The sequence below is a fragment of the Tursiops truncatus genome, chromosome 6 (genome assembly GCF_011762595.2).
Source record: "Tursiops truncatus isolate mTurTru1 chromosome 6, mTurTru1.mat.Y, whole genome shotgun sequence".
In the NCBI taxonomy this organism is placed as follows: Eukaryota; Metazoa; Chordata; class Mammalia; order Artiodactyla; family Delphinidae; genus Tursiops; species Tursiops truncatus.
The window spans coordinates 115181480-115199630 of NC_047039.1; the positions used below are offsets into that span (position 1 = coordinate 115181480).

The 18151-nt window shown below is 56.2% G+C and overlaps 1 protein-coding gene across 2 annotated transcripts; it reads right to left on the reverse strand.

The window, feature by feature from the left end:
* Positions 1 to 1564: 1564 nt before the first annotated feature.
* Positions 1565 to 9838, reverse strand: ZMYND19 (zinc finger MYND-type containing 19). Of its 2 annotated transcripts, XM_073806928.1 has the most exons (7): positions 9645 to 9799; positions 8921 to 9039; positions 8233 to 8292; positions 7426 to 7532; positions 6684 to 6824; positions 2082 to 2262; positions 1565 to 1901 (listed from the first exon to the last, which is right to left on the reverse strand). In XM_073806928.1, the coding sequence occupies exons 2-7, from the start codon at positions 8924 to 8926 to the stop codon at positions 1758 to 1760; spliced, it is 639 nt and encodes a 212-aa protein (XP_073663029.1). In that variant the 5' UTR covers positions 8927 to 9039; positions 9645 to 9799; the 3' UTR covers positions 1565 to 1757. The 2 variants fall into 2 exon arrangements, with proteins under 2 accessions (XP_073663029.1, XP_033715114.1); XM_033859223.2 differs by lacking the exon at positions 8921 to 9039 and having other exon boundaries at positions 9645 to 9838.
* Positions 9839 to 18151: the final 8313 nt, after the last annotated feature.

The window sequence follows — 18151 nt, forward strand, 5'->3', positions numbered from 1 at the left end:
CTGCAGCCACGTTGAACAGCGATCCCCAGGTCAAGGCTATTCCAGATGAGCCATGAGCCACGGCGACAAGCACCCGGGATCAGGACCCAGCGTGGCATCCTATGGGTCGGCCGACACTCTGGCACTTCCCTTTCAATGTAATTTTCCAAGGAATAGCTGATCACAAGACAGTCCTGGTCAGGAAACGTAAAAAGCCCGGAGGGCCGACCTGGCCGCTCCCCAAAGGACACAGGCAAGACACACAGCCTGTAGCCCAGGGCCTCCTCATCCCAGGAGCCTGTTTTTAAAAGCAGACTGAGCACACTCAGGGCCCCATGCCTGGAAGACTACCCAAACCTCAACACGCTGGTCTACACCGGATTCCCCACCCCCATGGGCCTGGCCAGAGCTGGCCTCTGAATTGGGAGTCGTCCTGTCCCTGGGAACGTCCCGAGGGCTCGGGCCAGCTGTGGTCAGTAGGACAGTCTCTCAGGATCACATAGCCTCTCCTCTGACAGCTTTCTGAGCCCCCACTGGTGCTCAACCTGGGGTCTGGGGGAACCCGGAACAAAAAACCCCAACCTGGAAGAGGCACCACAGCTGACCTGCACGGTAGCAAGGTCTTCTCAGCAAAAACCCGTGTGGGCACGTGGAGTCCCTTCACCTGCAGAAAACCCCTCCCTCGGGGTTGGAACTGAGCCTTCCCTCCTGCTCCCCGCATATTGCTATCACCCATTTCCCCAGTCCTGTTCTCCAGGACGCACTGCCCAGGAGGCCTCCAAGTTCTGCAAAAGAAGCTACGGAAAGCTCAGCTCAGTTCACAGACCAAAGGCCACAAAGGGGCTAGCCCCAGCCAGGGAAGCAGAGCACACACAGGGCGTCCTGGGAGATTGCAGAAACGTTGCAGAAAGGAGGGCGTGGCAGGAGCCTGCAGGACCAACGTGGGGCCAGGGATGACCCAAGACGGGTGTCAGCCTTCACTCTCCCTGGAGACCAGCAAGTTCCCAGCCACACCACCCAGCTTATGGCCCCCAGGCGGCTTGGCCAGGTGTACCAGACGCTGCCCAGCCCTGAGATCTGCGGCTCCCAGAAGGAGCACAGGAAAGCAGTTCTCACCCCTCGGGCTGCTCCAAGTGGCAGGCGGACCTCAGCAGTCCTGCTGGGAGAAGCCCCCCCCACCCCGCCCCGCCCCGCCCCGCCCTGCCCCGCGCTTCCAGGCGCCCACTGTATGAGTTCAAAGGGGCTGAGAACAAGGGCCAAGCAACTAACCACCCTCAGCAGCTCCTGCCGCAGGACAGGGACACGTCTGGGTCTCCCTCACGCTCCCAGGCAGCCTGGGGGTGGGGACGGCAGCCTGGGGGTGGGGACGGCAGCCCTTGCACCCGCACCCACACCACGGATGCCGGCCGAGGCGGAGCGCAGACAGCAGCCAGGACTCAGGGCGGTCCCACCCTTTACTTTGCCCCAACCCGGGCGGGCCGCCCTCCTCGGCTCAGCCGCCCGGAAAGTGAGTGTTACAGCAAATGACCCTATTTGTACTTTCTAACCCTCCCGCTGCCTCCCCCCCAAAAAAACTGTACATGAGTTTACAAACATATTAACATATAAATAATGAGAAGCGTCCCGGGGGGCCTCCCAGCTGTCTCTGCTCCGCGGGGTGCGGGGTGCGGGGGCCTCCGGTGGTGGAGCCAGTGCAGGAACAGCCCCTCTGGTGGCCCCGGTCCAGCTGCCCGCAGAGCCCGCAGCCTGGGGAGATCAGAAGCCACTTGACTGCCCGGTCATCGCTCCGGCTCAAGCTCGTGCTGGAAGGGGCGCCTCTTCTCCCGACAGTGCTTCTTGTGGGCCGGCCAGTCCTTCTGCTGGCACTGGGAGCCGCAGTAGCGCGCCACCTGGCAGCGCCCGCAGATGTTGAACTCCCGGAGCTGAAAGGACACAGAAGAGCAGCGCTCCGGTCACACGGCAGACCTGCGAGGACCTGGCCGTCCGTGCGCCGAGGCCGGAGGGTCTGGGCCCCGGTCAGGCAGTGACAAAGGAACGGCCACCGCAGGGGAGAAGCCGCGAGAGGGCAGTCCTAGGGGAGGCCCGGCTCCCCCACCGCGCACCTGCTTCTCCATCATGGTGCAGGGCGGGTAATGGCACTCGTAGTAGGTGCAGGACGTCTCCTCCTCCTCCACCACGTCCCCATTGGCGTTGTAGTACCGGGTCACGTTCAGGACAGGGAACTGCTCCTCTATGGGGTCCGTGGGCAGCTGCTGAATCGCCAGCCAGTATAAGCTTTGCTCCCTTAAAGAGAGAAGCAGGCGCTTCAGGATGCCTTGGCCAGGAAGGGTCAAGGTATGGAGGTGACAATGAGTGACCCCAGGGTGGACCAGCTGCTTCCTCTTCTCAGGCTGCCCCGCCCCCAGCTTTGCAGCTTGACTCTCCTTTGGCCCACCCCACTGCCTGGGCTCACCTCTCTGGAACATCCAGTATGTAGCCTGTTTCATCTTCCCACTAAAAGGCACAGGGCAGGGCTTTGTCTGCCTTGCTCGTCAATCTCCCCAACGCCTGGGACGGCTGCACACAAGACAGGCACGGAGAGCACGTGCTCGCGGCCCCGGGGGCGCCCACATCTGCCCCTGGCTGGCCTGCCTGCCCGACTGCTGTGAGCTGCTCTACACCGCCCGAACACTTCTCTGGCTGGACAGGGCCAGAAGCTTGTGAGTGCCCGCAACTGCCCCACAAGAGGCACGGGCGGTGGGGTGAGCACAAGGCAGTGAGCGGCCCGCCCTGGGGCTGGCCTCCGAAGGAGGCACCTCCCGCACTTCGAGAGCAAACGGATGGGTGGACCATCCCCTTCAACCCACCCGCCCTCTCTGGAGACCGGGCCGGGAGGGACTTGGATAAAAAAGGGAAGGGTCTGGCACAGCACTGTAAATCAACTATACTTCCAAAAAAAAAAAGAAAAAAGGAAGGGTCACCCTCTTCTAATGTGACAGACAAAAATTAATTCAAAATGGATCAAGGACCTAAATGTAAGAGCCCAAACAATAAAACTCTCAGAGAAAACAGGACAAAAGCTTCACAACATCGGAGTTGACAATAATCCTGGATATGACACCAAAGGCACAGTAACAAGAGAAAAAATAGGCAAATTGGACTCCATGAAAAGTCAATTATTTTGTGCATCAAAAGAGACAATCAGGGACTTTCCTGATGGTGCAGTGGTTAAGAATCCGCCTGCCAGTGCAGGGGACACAGGTTCGAGCCCTGGTCCGGGAAGATCCCACGTGCCACGGAGCAACTAACCCTGTGCACCACAACTACTGAGCCTGCGCTCTAGAGCCCGAGAGCCACAACTACGGAGCCCACATGCTGCAACTACTGAAGCTCACACACCTAGAGCCCATGCTCTGCAACAAGAGAAGCCACCCCAGTGAGAAGCCCGCACACAGCAATAAACAGTAGCCCCTGCTCACCGCAACTAGAGAAAGCCTGCGCACAGCAATGAAGACCCAATGCAGCCTAAATAAATAAATAAAAACTTAAAAAAAGAGAGACAATCAATAGACAATCAATAGAATGAAAAGGCAACCTATAGAATGGGAGAAAATATTTGCAAACCATATATCTGATAAGGGATTTGTACCCAGAATATATAAAGAACTCTACAAGTCAACCAAAAAAACAAACGACCCAATTTAAAAAAGGGTAAAGCATCTGAATAGATATTCCTCCAAAGAAGACATACAAATGGCCAAAAAGCACATGAAAAGATGCTTAATTTAACATCACTGATCATCAGGAAAATGCAACTCAAAACCGCAATGAGACCACCTCACCTTCCTGGGATGGCTACTATCAAACAAACAGAAAACAAGTGTTGGTGAAGGTACGGAGACACTGGGGCCTCGGTGCGCTGCTGGGGGGAAGGTAAAATGGCGCAGATGCTGTGGACAACAGCGTGGGGCTTCCTCAAGAAGTAGATGGAATTATCCTATGATCCTGCAATTCCACTTCTGGGTGCACACTCTGAAGAATCAAAAGCAGGGACTCGAAGAGCTCTTTGTACAACTGTGTTCACAGCAGCATCGTTCACGACAGACAAGGGGTGGAGGCAACCCAAGTGCCCACTGATGGATGATGGATAAACCAAATGTGCCCCCCCCCCCACACACACACACTCTCAATGGAGTATTACTGAACCTTAAAAATGAAGGAAATTCTGACACATGCTATGACATGGATGAGCCTCAAAGACATAACTGAGGCGAAGTGAAATAAGGCAGACACAGAAAGACAAATGCCTTATCAATCCACTCAGATAAGGTCCAAGGACTTGGCAATTCACAGAACAGTAGGTACCAGGGGCTGGCAGAGGAGATGGGTGGGGAATTAGTGTTTAATGGGGACACAGCTTCGGTTTGGGAAGATGAGACAGTTCTAGAGACAATGGTAGTGATGACACACGACAATTTGAATTTGCTTAATGCTACGGAACCATGCACTTAAAAGTGGTTAAGACAGTAAATGTTATCTGTATTTTGCCACAATAAAAAGATTTTTTTTTAAAGAAGGAAAGGGTGAAAGTCAGGATGTGGGAGAAAACTGGCTACTTTCTGAGCCCTTCAATGAAGTCCTGGAAGACAGAGGTGAGTTTCAGTCCCAGCCGGCTTTCGAGGGCAGAAAGGGAGGGAAATGCACCTTTGCAAAGAGCACCTTCCACCCGGCTGGGCCGCCCTCGTGGCCCCACTGAAGTGACGCCAGGAAAGCAGAGCAGAAGGTAGGTGCCTGGCAGGAGCTGTGCTGCCAAACCGCCCGCCTCACATATGGGGTGATTCCTACAAAGAGCCGCCATGCGGAGGCCACTGAGTGAGATGGAAGGATACGTGACGCCGGGCCAGCGGGGAGTTCAGGCCACCCTTGGGCTGGCTCTGCCCCGACAGGTGGAGGACTGCTGACGGGCCGACCCCAGGCCGGCAAACTAAGGCCAACCCCAACCCCTCTGCCCCTGGGCCGACCAGCAGGGAGAGGCCCCTGGGGTGGTCCTGGGCCTCCTGGGAGTGGTCTGAAGGAGAATGGGGCAGCTGGGCCATGGCCTGGGGGAGACCACCGGTGGGGCAGCCCTGGGTGTCACAGACCCTTTTCCAAACAGGTCTTCTTAACCGTGGCCACCTCATCTCACAACAATACGTGGTGCTCAGATGGACAAATGCTGAGATCCCAGAAAGACAGACCCATCGCTGGGTGACACGGTGGGCAGTGTCCCTCCAGTGTCTGCAATGGGCAGCAGCAGACCTGCATGGAGCCAGGGAGGGTGAGCCCCAGGCCTACCCTGAACCCATGTGAGTGCTGGACAACTTGGGGGAAATCCACAGAGGCTGGTGTTCCGCTCAGCCGCCCTTACACTTGTCCTGATGACACAAGCTTCCTTCTGTTGATGAAAGAACCCTCCTGCCCCCAGCACGGAGACAGAAGTGACTCAAAACAAGCTGACTTCCCCACGCCACCAGACACTGCTGAGGAAAGCGGGTGTGCAGCCCTGGCAGCCGCTCCTGAGACCTGGAGGTGGCTCTGTGGCTTTCCACATCTCAGCAGGGGAGCCATTAAGGGTCCTATCTTTGCTTCAGCGAAATTGGGCTTAGTTTCTGTCACTTGCAACCAGAAGTCTAGACTCACGTAACCTCCAGGAAGATGAAAATCCTGACCCAGCTACCACAAGAGGATCAGCCTCCCTCAGGAGGGGTCTTAGGATCAGCCTCTAACAACAGAGCAGAGACCCCCAACGCCTGGAGACTCCCCCACCCCGTACAGAGTTATGGATACCCCTCCAGAGCTATAGCAGCATCAGATTGGATGCGGCCTTCTTACATCTGGGGACCATCCCCCACCAGCAAGCCCAGCTGGCCGGGCAATCCTGCCATTTCCTACCTCCAGTGCATGGGGCTCTACCAAGACCCCAGTGGTGACCACTGCAAAGATGCCACCCAGTCTCCATCCTAAGAAACACTGACACCCCCGCACCAACCTCACCGACTTCTGCCTGTAGGGGAAGTCAGTACCAGCACCGCCAAAGTCAAGAGAAGCTGCCCAGGGGCCCGAGGAGATGCACAGAAGCCCTAGGGAGCCCCTAAATGATGCACAGGTGGCCAGGGACACCCTGGCTCATTTTGGCTCCCATCCTGCTGGTCCCCCAGCTCTTCCTAAGGGCTCCATGAAGTCACAGAGCGGCTTGTTCTGGGGCCACGGGAACTGCCCTCGGAGCATCCCCTCCGCCCAAGTCCTCAGGACCAAGGAAAGGTGGAGGCCGAGTTGCCAACCCCCGAGCCACACTGTCCTGCTTCCTTTAAACCACTGACCAGACAAACTGCTTACAAAAGAGCATGACTGCAAGACCCATCTGTGTGCACAGAGGCATCCCTGAGATGGAGATGGCTCCTACATCTCAAGGGCGTCCTGCCCACCCACAGGGGACCGGCCCATACAACCCCTCTCCCCGCAAGAGCCAATTCAGAAGACCAGCCCAGAAAGATAAGCATCCAAACGGTCTCCTCCCCCTGTGAAGAAAAAGGGGACCCCCGCACACTGAGAGAAAACGGCCAAGGTCACCAAACCCACAGAAGCCTCAGAGCACAGAGTAGTCGCGGGCCCCTCTTAGCAGTGAGCTTGCAGGGGCCGCCCTCAGCGGCATCTCGGCCACATCACCAGGCCCCAAGAAGACCCACCTCTGCTTGCTGGAGGTCTCCTCGGCTCCGGGCCGCCAGCCCCATGGCACCAGCTGCAGGTTGTCCAGGCGATTGTCCACAGTGACAGCGTTGAGATGCACCACCTGAAACCCAGGGGCGATGCCCCCCCTGTGCCGCTCCCTAGGAAACAGACAATGCTCCAGATGGGCTCCCAACCCTCCTGAACGCCTCAGCGGTGTGCCCTGAACTGGTCCCTGGTCACACCGACGGGACCTATCAGGAGCAAGGCTACAGAGAGGAACCCAAGTATGTCAGTCTGTGGCCCAAACAGGACAGGCCACGTGGACAGCCCAGCCCCCGGATTTAAGAGCTAGGCTGCAGGGAGCCAAGGAGGGAACCCGAAACCATCTCACACACAGCCTGGAGGACACCCCACTTGCGTGGTCCCAAGCACTTCGGAACCTCGCTGTTCACACAGAAGAGAGGAAGGCCCTTCCCCAACCCGGAGGAGGGGCCAGACCCCACCAACCCCCAGAGGAGGCTGTGTCCCAAACACACCGAGCAGAAAGGGCGCTCAGCCTGCAGACTCTCTGGCTGCCCTGCCAGTGCCACAGGTCGCAAAGCAGCCACCCCTCCGGGATAGTGACAATGACACAGAATTAACTGGGAGACCTGGGGAAGGCACCATGTGTCAACAAGGGGTCTGCTGGCTCCACGGGCCCCGTGCACCTCAGGGCTTGCGCAAACCCGACAGGGCAAACAAGCAGCTTGGAACACCCACCACAGCAGCTCATGAAGGAGCCTTCCCGACCCCCTTCCTCGGTTCTTGTCAAAGGCGTATGCAAATATCTTAGCACCATTTCCATCTGCGTCTACTTCCATCCGGGCCTGAGAGAAAACAAGAAAAAGCTCTGTTAAAAAGCCTCTGATTATCAACAACATTCCAAATTAAAAAACAAGCCAGAGGGACAATCCCAGGCCTATTCCTGGGACCCTGGGGGTCTCCGGAGTCTCCCAGACACGTGGCACCAAGAAGCACTCTCCTCTTGTGGAGGCAAGACGCAGTCACGAACCACTCTTTGCAAAACATTGTGGACACAGAAAAATAAATCTTCCTATCCTTAAAAAAAAAAAAAAAGCCCCCACCCAGTAAAAAAAAAGATAAGCCCTAGACCAAGTAAGTGTAAAAGGGTGACATCTGAGGTAAGAGTGGGTCCACAGACTCGTGGAAGGAGGAGTGCGCGGGTGAGGACTAGAGGCCGAACAGCTTCATCAGGTAGGAACAGCAGAGGGCGAGAGAAGGGGGGGGCAGCCCTGGAGAGTCTCCCAGGGCACAGAAGCTTGTCCAACTGAACTCAATCACAAACATGACACAATTTGTCTCCTTTTCAGGAAGAGCCTGCAACCAGGCGGAAGTGGGGGAAGACCAGCATCGCAGAGGCGGTAGGGGGCTCCACGGGGCAGTGACAGACAGCTTGAGATGCTCGCGTACCAGGTCTTGCCCTCACATCACAGGGAAGAAAACCCACCCCTTGTGACCCTCCTGGGCATGACTAAGGGCATGCTGGCAAAGGAACGGCGTCCTTACCTCAAAGGAGTAGCCCTCCACCAGCGGGATGTCCTGCTCATCTATCAATGTGTACTTGGTCTGGAAATTAACGTTTCAAGACATTACATTTGGAATCAGTACGAGGTACCGACAATGAGCAGGAGCCGCCCCTTGAGACTAAGCGAGCTCAGCAGGCAAGCGGCCGTCTACTCTGAAAGCAGGTAGAGGTGCCAAAGCCTGGTCCTTCCCCACTCCTGACTGCGCAGAGTCGCGGCATCAGGCTTCACTTCCCATCTGCTCGCGAAGAACCAAAAGAAGTGCCACAGGACTGGACAGGTACTAAGCTGTGCATTTTAATGTGCTGATAAACCTAGTCCAAGAGTATGACGTCACTGGAGTAGAGGGAGGGGGCCGGGATTGAGGCAGAATATGCAGAAGGTTTCAGTTAACATTTATTTATTAAGCCAGGTGGTCCTCACACAGGTGCTCACTGAATCGTCCTTCCTACCTCTTTGTCTGTCTAAAATGTTCCAAATAAAAGTTTTAAGGGATGACATTAGTGCAATCAGTCACTGAGTTAGAAGGGACCTCAGAGCTGATGGGGAGCCCACCCTTCCCTAGTTAGAAAGTCACATCCCCTTGCAGGAAGGGCAGGAAACGGTCCCCAAAACGGACCAGTGTCATTCTCGCTTGGAAAGCTTTTTTCTAGCATCTGAATCGGTTTTACCTTCATCTGACTGCCTCTGCTCCTCTCTCCCACCAGAAGCTTCCGCCGCTGGTGATGGGAACAGGGTTCCCATCCAGGGTAAGGTCCGTGGCTGGTGCAGCTGCACGGCCGGCCGGCTCCTGGAAACAGCCAAGCCTCAATGCCCACAGGTGCCAGGAAGCCCCAGCCTCGAACACGCGGAGGGCGGGGCCAGGTAAGGGAGAGAAGCAGAGGGAGGCCCTGCTCTGGCGAGGCCCACTGAGGCTCAGCCAGACGGGGCCGCCGCTGGCAGCACGAACCCTGCCCGAAGCTCACTACAGACCGGCAGGCACAGGCGGCGCGCACACACAGGTCTCGGCGAGGAGCGAGCGCGCCGCCTCGGAAGGGCCTGCGCTCCCCGCGGCCGCAGGCGCAGCCACAGCCCCCTGCTCCCCCGGCCACGGCGCACGGCCGGAGCCCCGGGCCGCAACCGGAGGAGGGCTGCCCCGGGAACCACGCCGTCGGCCCGCCGCCCGCAAACCGCCCGGCCTTTACCCGTGCCCCGGCCCGGGTCGGGCCCCCGATCCAGCCCCCGTCCCCCAGCCTCGCACCCCCGACTCCGACTCCCAGACCCCGCCCGCCACCCCCAGCTCCGGTCCGGCCCCCTGCCTCGCACCCCGGCCCCCTACTCCCAGAGCCGGCCCGGCCCCCGGCCCAGCGCCCCAGTCCCCCGGCACGACCTTTGCCCCAGCCCCGCGCCGCTCACCTTCCCGGCCACCCGGCCGAGCCGCACGATGCCCAATTTGAAGTCGGTCATGGCCGGGCCTGCGCTCGGCCGGCGGCGCCTCTCCCTCAGGAGGTGCCGGGGCCGGGGCGGGGCCACGGCGAGCCGGGCGGGCCAGTCGGATGAGTCGGGGTCAGGATCGGGGCCGGGCGGGCGGGCGGGACGAGGCTGGGCCGGGGTCGGGCCGCCGCCTCCTGGCGCCCGCCGGACCTGCCACGCGCCGCCGCCGCCGCCGCCGCCGCGCGCTCCTCAGCGAGCGGGGCCAGGGGCGGAGTTCGACGCGGACACACCCCCGCGCGCCGCCGCCCGGCCAATGGTGGGGCGCGCAGTGCGCCGGCCGGCGCGCGCCGCCACGACGCAGCCAATGGCAGGAGGGCGAGTGCGCCGGCGCGCTGAGGAGCTGGGCCAGCGCGGGGGAGGGGCGCGGTCGGGGGCGGTGCCTGCGCGGCCGCCGGGCGCGACGTCAGTTTCGCGGGAAGCTTTGTGCGGGAGGCCAACCTACAGGCTCGCGGCCCCGACCCTCTACCCCGACACCGACCCGGCCTCCGCCCTCGCCCCCGCGACCCCGACCCGGCCCCCGCCCCTCGAGGAGGGCGGCCTGGCTCCGCGCCCCGGGCCTTCCGGGCTCTGCAGGTCGGGGTCCCTGCGGGACTGGCTGCGGCTGCCGGTAAACCGTCCCCCGTCCTCGGACAGCGGGCAGGAGGCCGGAGTGGGGACAGGGACCCGGAGCCCAGGGGCCACCGTGGCGTAGGGGCTGGGTCCAGTGCCGACAGGCCCGCCCTCCTCCTCCCTGGCCGCCTCCACACAGGGGCCCGGATCAGGACCCTGTAGCCCAGGGGTCCCCAAACCCCAGTCTGTGGACCGGTACCAGTCCGCGGCCTGGGTGCACAGCAGGAGGTGAGCAGTGGGCGAGAGAGCGAAGCTTCATCTGCCGCTCCCTATCGCTCGCATTACCGCCTAAACACGCCCCCCCCATCCGCCCCGGCCCCCGCCCTCGGTCTGTGGAAAAACTGTCTTCCACGAAACTGGTCCCTGGTGCCAAAACGGTTGGAGACCGCCGCTATAGCCCATCCTCGGGCTACACCAGCCTTCCCTGGGCTTCGAGCCGGGGCGCTGAACAGCCTGGGCCAGGTCCTTCCTGAACAGGAGCTCCAAGGGCTGAGGACTTTGGTGGGGCTTTACCTGTCTCCTGACAACCACTCCAGCGGGCTCTCAGCCCCAGCGCCTGATGAAACCACTCTACACCGGTGCACCCAACAAATTGAAAACCCCTGTTCTAGCGAGGGAGGCAGAAAAGGCCCGTGACGTGTGAGTTATATGCCATGTTAAAAAGTGATCAGTGCTATGGGGAAACAAGTAGATCAGCATTAGGGAGTTGGGGATCCAGGAAAGGTGGTGGGCGGGGTAGGCCTCATTGCCAAGTAATTTGAACAAACTGGGAGGAGGAGGAGGAGTGAGCCATGTGGGCTCTAGGGGAAGAGCATCTCCAGCAGAGAGAAGAGCCAGTGCCAAGGCCATAAATTGGGAACACATTCGGTGTGTCTGAAAAGTGGAGGTGGCCACCGTGAGCAAAGGAGTGCATGAGAGCAACAGGGGACAAGGCCAGAGAGGTGGAGGATGGGAAGGGGGTCATGTAGGCTCTCGTGAGGACTTTGACTTTCACACTCAGAAAAGTGAGCCACTGGAGGATTGGAGCAGAGGAATAGCTATTCAGTGCATTACACTGTCTGATGGAGACAGTGCCAGAAAGAGTGGAAGCAGGCAGGCTGTTTAGGAAGCTAATGCAAGCACCCACCCAAGAAACGATGATGTTGGGACACCTGTGGTGGCAGTGTTCTGTAGCAGTCAGGATAGCCCTGGTTATGCTGCAGTAACAAACATCCCTCAATTCTCAGCAGCTTAGCAAAATAAAAATGTATTTCTCCCTCAGGCTGCACGTTAAGGTTATAAGGCAGTTGAATATGTGAATATGGCGTTCAGGGAGGTGTCCAGCCTGGGGTACAGATTTGGCATTCATTAGCATACTTGTCGTATTTAAAGCCATACAGCTGATGAGCTCACCATGGGAGGAAATGCAAATAGAGAAAAAGAGAGGGAGAAGATTGAGCCCTGGGTACTCTCATACTAAGAGAGTATTTGAGAAGAGAAGGAGCTGGTAAAGAGCATGAGGATGTCAGGTATGAGGGAAACCAGGAGAGGGCAGTAGGCCAGGAGCCAAGTGAAGACAGTGCTAGGGTGAGCGGGAGGGATCAGCCTTCTCTGATGCTGCTGAGAGGTCCTGGTCAGTGGGCACTGGGAATTAGTCAATAGAGCACGCAGCACGAGGGCACTGGTCACCTTGACAAGTAAGTGATGGAGGAATAAGCCCAACTGAACGGGCTAAGGGGGAGTGGAAGGAGAGGCTTGGAAACCTTGAGACTGACAACTCTTCTGGGGTGTTCTGGCTGAAAAGGAGCAGAGAAACGGCCAAAGCGAGAAAGAAAAGGCAAGTCCAGAGAGAGTGTTGGTTTTATAGTGGGAAAGGAAGCAGCATGTTGTCCACCAGCAGGAATGAGCCCATGGAGGAGAAAGAGGTGAGGCAATCGCCTGAGAGGGGAGGGCGGGGGCTGGCATCTGACAGGAGCCTGGGTAGTTCAGCTCAGCCACAGCTTGAAGAGGAGTCTGAGAGGTGAGTGGATGTGGGTGTAGGAATCTGGGGGGTTCTCTTCTAATGAGAACGAGGCCATCAGTTGAAGGTGAGAGGGGAGTGTGGTCCAAGGAGAGAGGACCAGGAGGGAACCAGGAAAAGACAGTAGGGTGGCCCGGCAGTGTCAAGGGGACCCGTCCGTGTGACTGTGTGTTTTCCTCCAGCCTATTTAGGCTGCCCCCGAGAAGGCGAGGAGAAAGGAGAGCTGGATTCAGCCAGGACTGCGGTTATGCTGGGTGAGTGCAGTGAGGTGAGGGGGAGACAGCAAGCTGTCTAAGAGGGATGCTTGCCCGGGGCATCTGAGCTCGGCAAGTAAAGAAGAGAGGACACCAGAGGGGTCGGAGGTCCCAGTGGGTTCAAAGGATCGCTGATAGAGGAAGTGAGCGAGGACGGGAAGTGCTTCAGAGACTTTTGCAAGGGGCTGCAGGTGCTAGGGGTGATGGTGTCTCTGTTACCTGCTGATCTGTGACAACCCCCCCCCAAACTTCATGGCTTAAAACCACATCAACTTATTATTTTGCACAATTCTGTGACTGACTGGGCATCTTCTGTTCCACACTGTGTCAGCCGGATACCTCCTTCAGTTGGACTCAGCTGGGAATTTGCCCGGAGCACCTCATTTTCTTCCATGTGACCCTATCCATGCAGGAGAGCTGGACTGCTTACCGTGTGGAGGCTCTGCTCTAAGTGATAGGTCCCAGTGGGCCTCTGCTTGAATCACACCTGCTAGTATCCCGCTGGCCAAAGCAAGTCACGCAGGCGAGCTTGGAGGCCGTGTGGGAGGGGTGTGCACAAGAGCATGAGTCCTGAAAGTGTGGCGCGTTGTGGGGGCTACCAGTGGAACAGGCTGCCCCCCACCCGTCCACCCTCTGACCCCTAATGATTCCTGCTCCTTCCACGTGAAGACCCTAGAACCCCACCTCACCGTGGCTCTTGGCTTATGACGTGCAACAAGGCCAGAGGCAAGCTGTCTGCCCCCCAAGACCCAACGTTCCAAGGGGAAGCACAGGATAAGTGAATAGACACCTGGTTCAAAAAGGAAAAGGGGGTGTGCCCCCTGCAGCCACGGATGCACAGCAATGTTGAAATCCAGCAGACAGCTGTCACAGTGCTCCTTTAAGGGCTTGTCTGCTCCCGGCAAGTGCTTCCCTAACGCACCCACCCTTTTTTATGGCTCCCAGTGGCTTCTCCCTCTGCCTCTTGGCCCTGCATGCTCGGTCATCCTCCCTTTTCCATGGGAAATGGGCCCTGTTTGCTGCTGAGTAGCTTCCTCAGCCTGCTTCTTGCCTGGAGACACTTGAGAGCCCAGAGGCCTCTTTTATTTTGAACTTTGTCCATCGTAGTTCAAGCAAATACAACCCCTAAAAAAAACTTTGTGGATTTTCTAGGTATCAAATTATAACACATTTTATTAGACAGAAGCTACACTGCAAATATCTTTGAGCGGCTCCTTTCTGCTGTGGACATCGAGCCCTGTGCTGTGGCACAAAGACCTCAAGATGCCTGGAGGCGCTTCTGTATGGCTGACAGCACCTATGAGGGTCCCGTCCCCTGGGAATCTTCAGAGGTCTTAACAAGGGGTCATATGCCATGCCCTTGGATTTCTCTTAACCCTGAGGTCGTGTTTTGCTGCAGTGTCCTGGATTTGATCTTCCCCACGATGCCATTTCTTACCTTGAGAACCTTTGCTGCCTGGAAAGGCTGAGGCTGAGAAATAGTTTTTCTTTTCCAGCTGCAGGACCTGGCTTGAAATACTTCCTCCAACTTCTGCTGGAACATGGAACATTACTTCTTTAGTTCATTTCTCTTTTCTTTACTTCACTTTGGCATAAATGACTGAAAGAAGCCAGTTGGCCCTTTAAGCTTTCTGCCAGGAAAATCAGATCCTTAGATATATTTTCTGCCTTCCCCGTTACCACAGGCAATGGTGTCCCACTTTTCCGCCAATACCTGACTGGGCTCCGCCCTTCTCGGGCCTCCACCAGCAATGTCCTTACTGCCTGCCAGGTCCTCCTGCTGCCTGGTTCCAAAGTCAGGGCCACATTTCAGAATTCTGTGATGGCAACGTCTCACTTTCTTTTTGTTTTTGAATTTTATTTTTTATACAGCAAGTTCTTATTAGTTATCTATTTTATACATATTAGCGTATATATGTCAATTCCAATCTCCCAATTCATCCCATCACCACCACCACCCCCCGCCACTTTGCCCCCTTGGTGTCCATACGTTTGTTCTCTACATCTGTGTCTCTATTTCTGCCCTGCAAACCAGTTCATCTGTACCATTTTTCTAGGTTCCGCATCTATGCGTTAATATACGATATTTGTTTTTCTAACTTACTTCACTCTGTATGACAGTCTCTAGATCCATCCACGCCTCTACAAATGACCCAATTTCGTTCCTTTTTATGGCTGAAGTAATATTCCATCATATATATGTACCACATCTTCTTTATCCATTCGTCTGTCGTCGGACATTTAGGTTGCTTCCATGACCTGGCTATTGTAAATAGTGCTGCAATGAACACTGGGGTGCATGTGTCTTTTTGAATTATGGTTTTCGCTGGGTATATGCCCAGTAGTGGGATTGCTGGGTCATATGGTAATTCTATTTTTAGTTTTTAAAGGAACTTCCATACTGTTCTCCATAGTGGCTGTATCAATTTACATTCCCACCAACAGTGCAAGAGGGTTCCCTTTTCTCCACACCCTCTCCAGCATTTGTTGTTTGTAAATTTTCTGAGGCAGCATCTCACTTTTAAGTGTCAGTGTCTGTTCCAGGTATGTGCGGCTGCATAATAATTGCTTAAAACAACTGTTGATTTTCTAATTATTCCGTGATGAGATTGGGCTCAGCTGGTTGACTTTTCTGCTATTGGCTGGTGGGTAATTTGTCTCAAATTCTCACCATCAATTCCTTCCCTCCCTGTTAGGTGTGATGCTCCGTCATCGCTGGTCCTGTGACTGTTCTGGGGGTGTGTTTTGGCCACACTTTGCAGCTTGTGGGATCTTATTCCCTGACCAGTGGTTGAACCTGGCCCACAGCAGTGAAAGCACTGAGTCCTAACCACTGGACTGCCAGGAATCTCCCTCCTGTGACTGTTTTTTTTTTTTTAATTTTATTTATTTAATTTATTTTTGGCTGCGTTGGGTCTTCGTTGCTGTGCACAGGCTTTCTCTACTTGCGGCGAGTGGGGGCTACTCTTCATTGCAGTGCGCGGGCTTCTCATTGCAGTGGCTTCTTGTTGTGGAGCACGGGCTCTAGACGTGCGGGCTTCAGTAGTTGTGGCACGCAGTCTCGACAGTTGTAGCTCACAGGCTCTAGAGTGCAGGCTCAGTAGTTGTGGCGCACGGGCTTAGTTGCTCCGCAGCATGTGGGATCTTCCCGGACCAGGGCTCGAGCCCGTGTCCCCTACATTGGCGGGCGAATTCTTAACCACTGTGCCACCAGAAAAGCCCCCTGTGACTGTTTTGATGCACTTAATCTGGTAGAAAGTTCTGGGACTTCCAAGCCCAGGCTAGAGGACTGGCAGCTTTACCTTCCTCCCTCTTGGGGGCCTGCTCACAGGTAATCAGTCTTACTACCTGGAGACCCTCATGCTGTGCAGAACCCCAGGCAAACCATGTGCAGAGGCCTCAGGGAAGGGACACTTGAGCAGCCCCCAGCTGTCCCAGCCACCCGAGTCAAGGTGCCAGACATCTTGGCCATTCTAACCCAGGCAGATACCACACAGAGTAGAAGAGCCTCCCAGCTGAATGCAACCTAGTTTTCAGAGTAAGTAATAAATTTGGGTGGTTTTTCATGCAACAATAGACAGCCGAAACAGCCAGCGTCCCTCACGGAGCCACAGTCAGGATGTGTGAGTGAGGCGAGAAGTCTGAGACTCTTACGTCCAGGCTTTCCCTCTCTCTCTAGGTGATCTCTCCAGAGGATTAGCCAGGTATTGTCACATGGCAGATCAGGACTGTCAGGGAATGAGAACAAAAGCTGCCAGCCCTTCATAGAGCCTGAAACTGGCATGGCATCTCTCTCTCGGGCAGTTCAAGCAAGTCAAGGGGCCAGCCCCATTCAGTGGGAGGGGTGGAACCCACCTGCTGATGGGAGTAACGGCGTGAGTGGAAAGGGGTGAGAGAAGTTGTTGGGTGACGTTCAGACAAACGTAAAGCCACAAGAGGGGCTGCTGAAGCCAGCTGGGGAAGGTTCTCAGAGGACAGGAGTCAAGGGAATGAGCACTGCCTTGATCATGTTTTTTATTTTCTAGATTTTTGATGCTTTGACATCTTGAGGGCCTTGCTGGCTGGGGAGAGACTGCCCTTCCCAGGCTGGCTAATTCCTAGAGACAGCAAACAACTCACCCACCAACACACCTTTCACTTGCAAACCAACCGATCCAGAGCCCACACCCCAACCACCTCCTGTCACCAGTACACCAGCCAGTATTTCCCTGCCTAAATCACCCAGGGCCAGGTACTGGACCACTAGAGACCGCTGAAATTATTCAAACTATCCAATCCTAAACTTGCTCAAACTTGCGTACCCTGCCTCCTTCCCACTGAAAACACGGTAAAGGCTCTGGCCGAGCTCTCCTCTCCCTGCTGTTCCTGATGGCACTGGCGCTTCCCCATGTGGCCCTGCATAGTGTGGCGTGCCCCACTTGGGAGCTGTAAGTTCTAAACTCTTCTTTCAAGGCAGTTGGCTTTGTGTCTGTCACCTTACCATAGCTGATTAAAACAAATCCTGGGTTCATGTTAAGACAGAGGCCAGGAGGTTGAGGTTGGAAGGAAACCTATGTGGATTCGGAAGTCAGAATTCCTGCACAAGTGGTGCTGGAGAGAATGACAGTGAGTGAGTCAGGAGCTGAAATCCCCAAAGAATAAAGGGGGCAGGCCTTGGCTTTGGAGGTAACAGCAAGAGTGGAGGGGGGAATGAATTATTCTTCTGAGAAAATGAGAGTTAAGCCTGGCAGCTATTAGGGCAAAGGGGAAAATGGTCTGGAAGTGGTCATAAGGAGTCAGGAGAGCATCCACCCTACCTGCAGGCCCAGAGGTACAGGGGTTGTACGAAAATGAACATTTACACTTTAGAGCCTCCAGGGGAAGCCCGGGCTCCATGAGAGCATGAGGAAAGGAATGTTTAGAGAAAAGCAAAAGTTAGGGTGGTGATGATGGTGGACATGAGGGCACACCAGCAGAGCTTCTAGAGGGGAGAGGGGGTCAGAGGAAAGGACGTGCAGAGCCCTATAGGGTGCGATTGTAGGAAACAGGTGTGACCTGGGGTAAGGTCACCCATTTTCTGCCCCCATCTCCTCCATCTCAGCAGCAGCCAACACAGCGTCTCTCTCTGCCTCCTCAAACACTTCCTTTTTGATTTCTGCCATGGACACTTGTTTTTTGGGGCTGCCCGCCATCCTCCCTATCCCATGGGCACCCCAAACTCCTTGTTCAGGGAGTTTGCACAGTCCTGACAGGAGAGTGTCAAGCTGGCCAGTCAGACCCTCCCTCCTGAAGCATCAGAATCCCGGGTAAACCAGGTGGACCTGGCGCCTGCTGCAGACCCCTGGCCCTCAGGGCCTCCCTGGCTGCTGCCTTTCCTCAGCCTGGCCCAGTGGGCCCTTCAGCCTGTGAGGCCGCTCTCCTTTTGCTGGAGGGCTAGATTAGCTTTCTCTGGCTTCACCCCCACTTCTGATGTCATCAGTGTCCTGAATAGAGTTACCATCTACAAACAAGGGTCTAACAAATCGTTCGTCCTCTGTCTCCCGCAGACTCATGCCTAGGAGTGCCAGTTCACTTGGGTGCCTAACAGG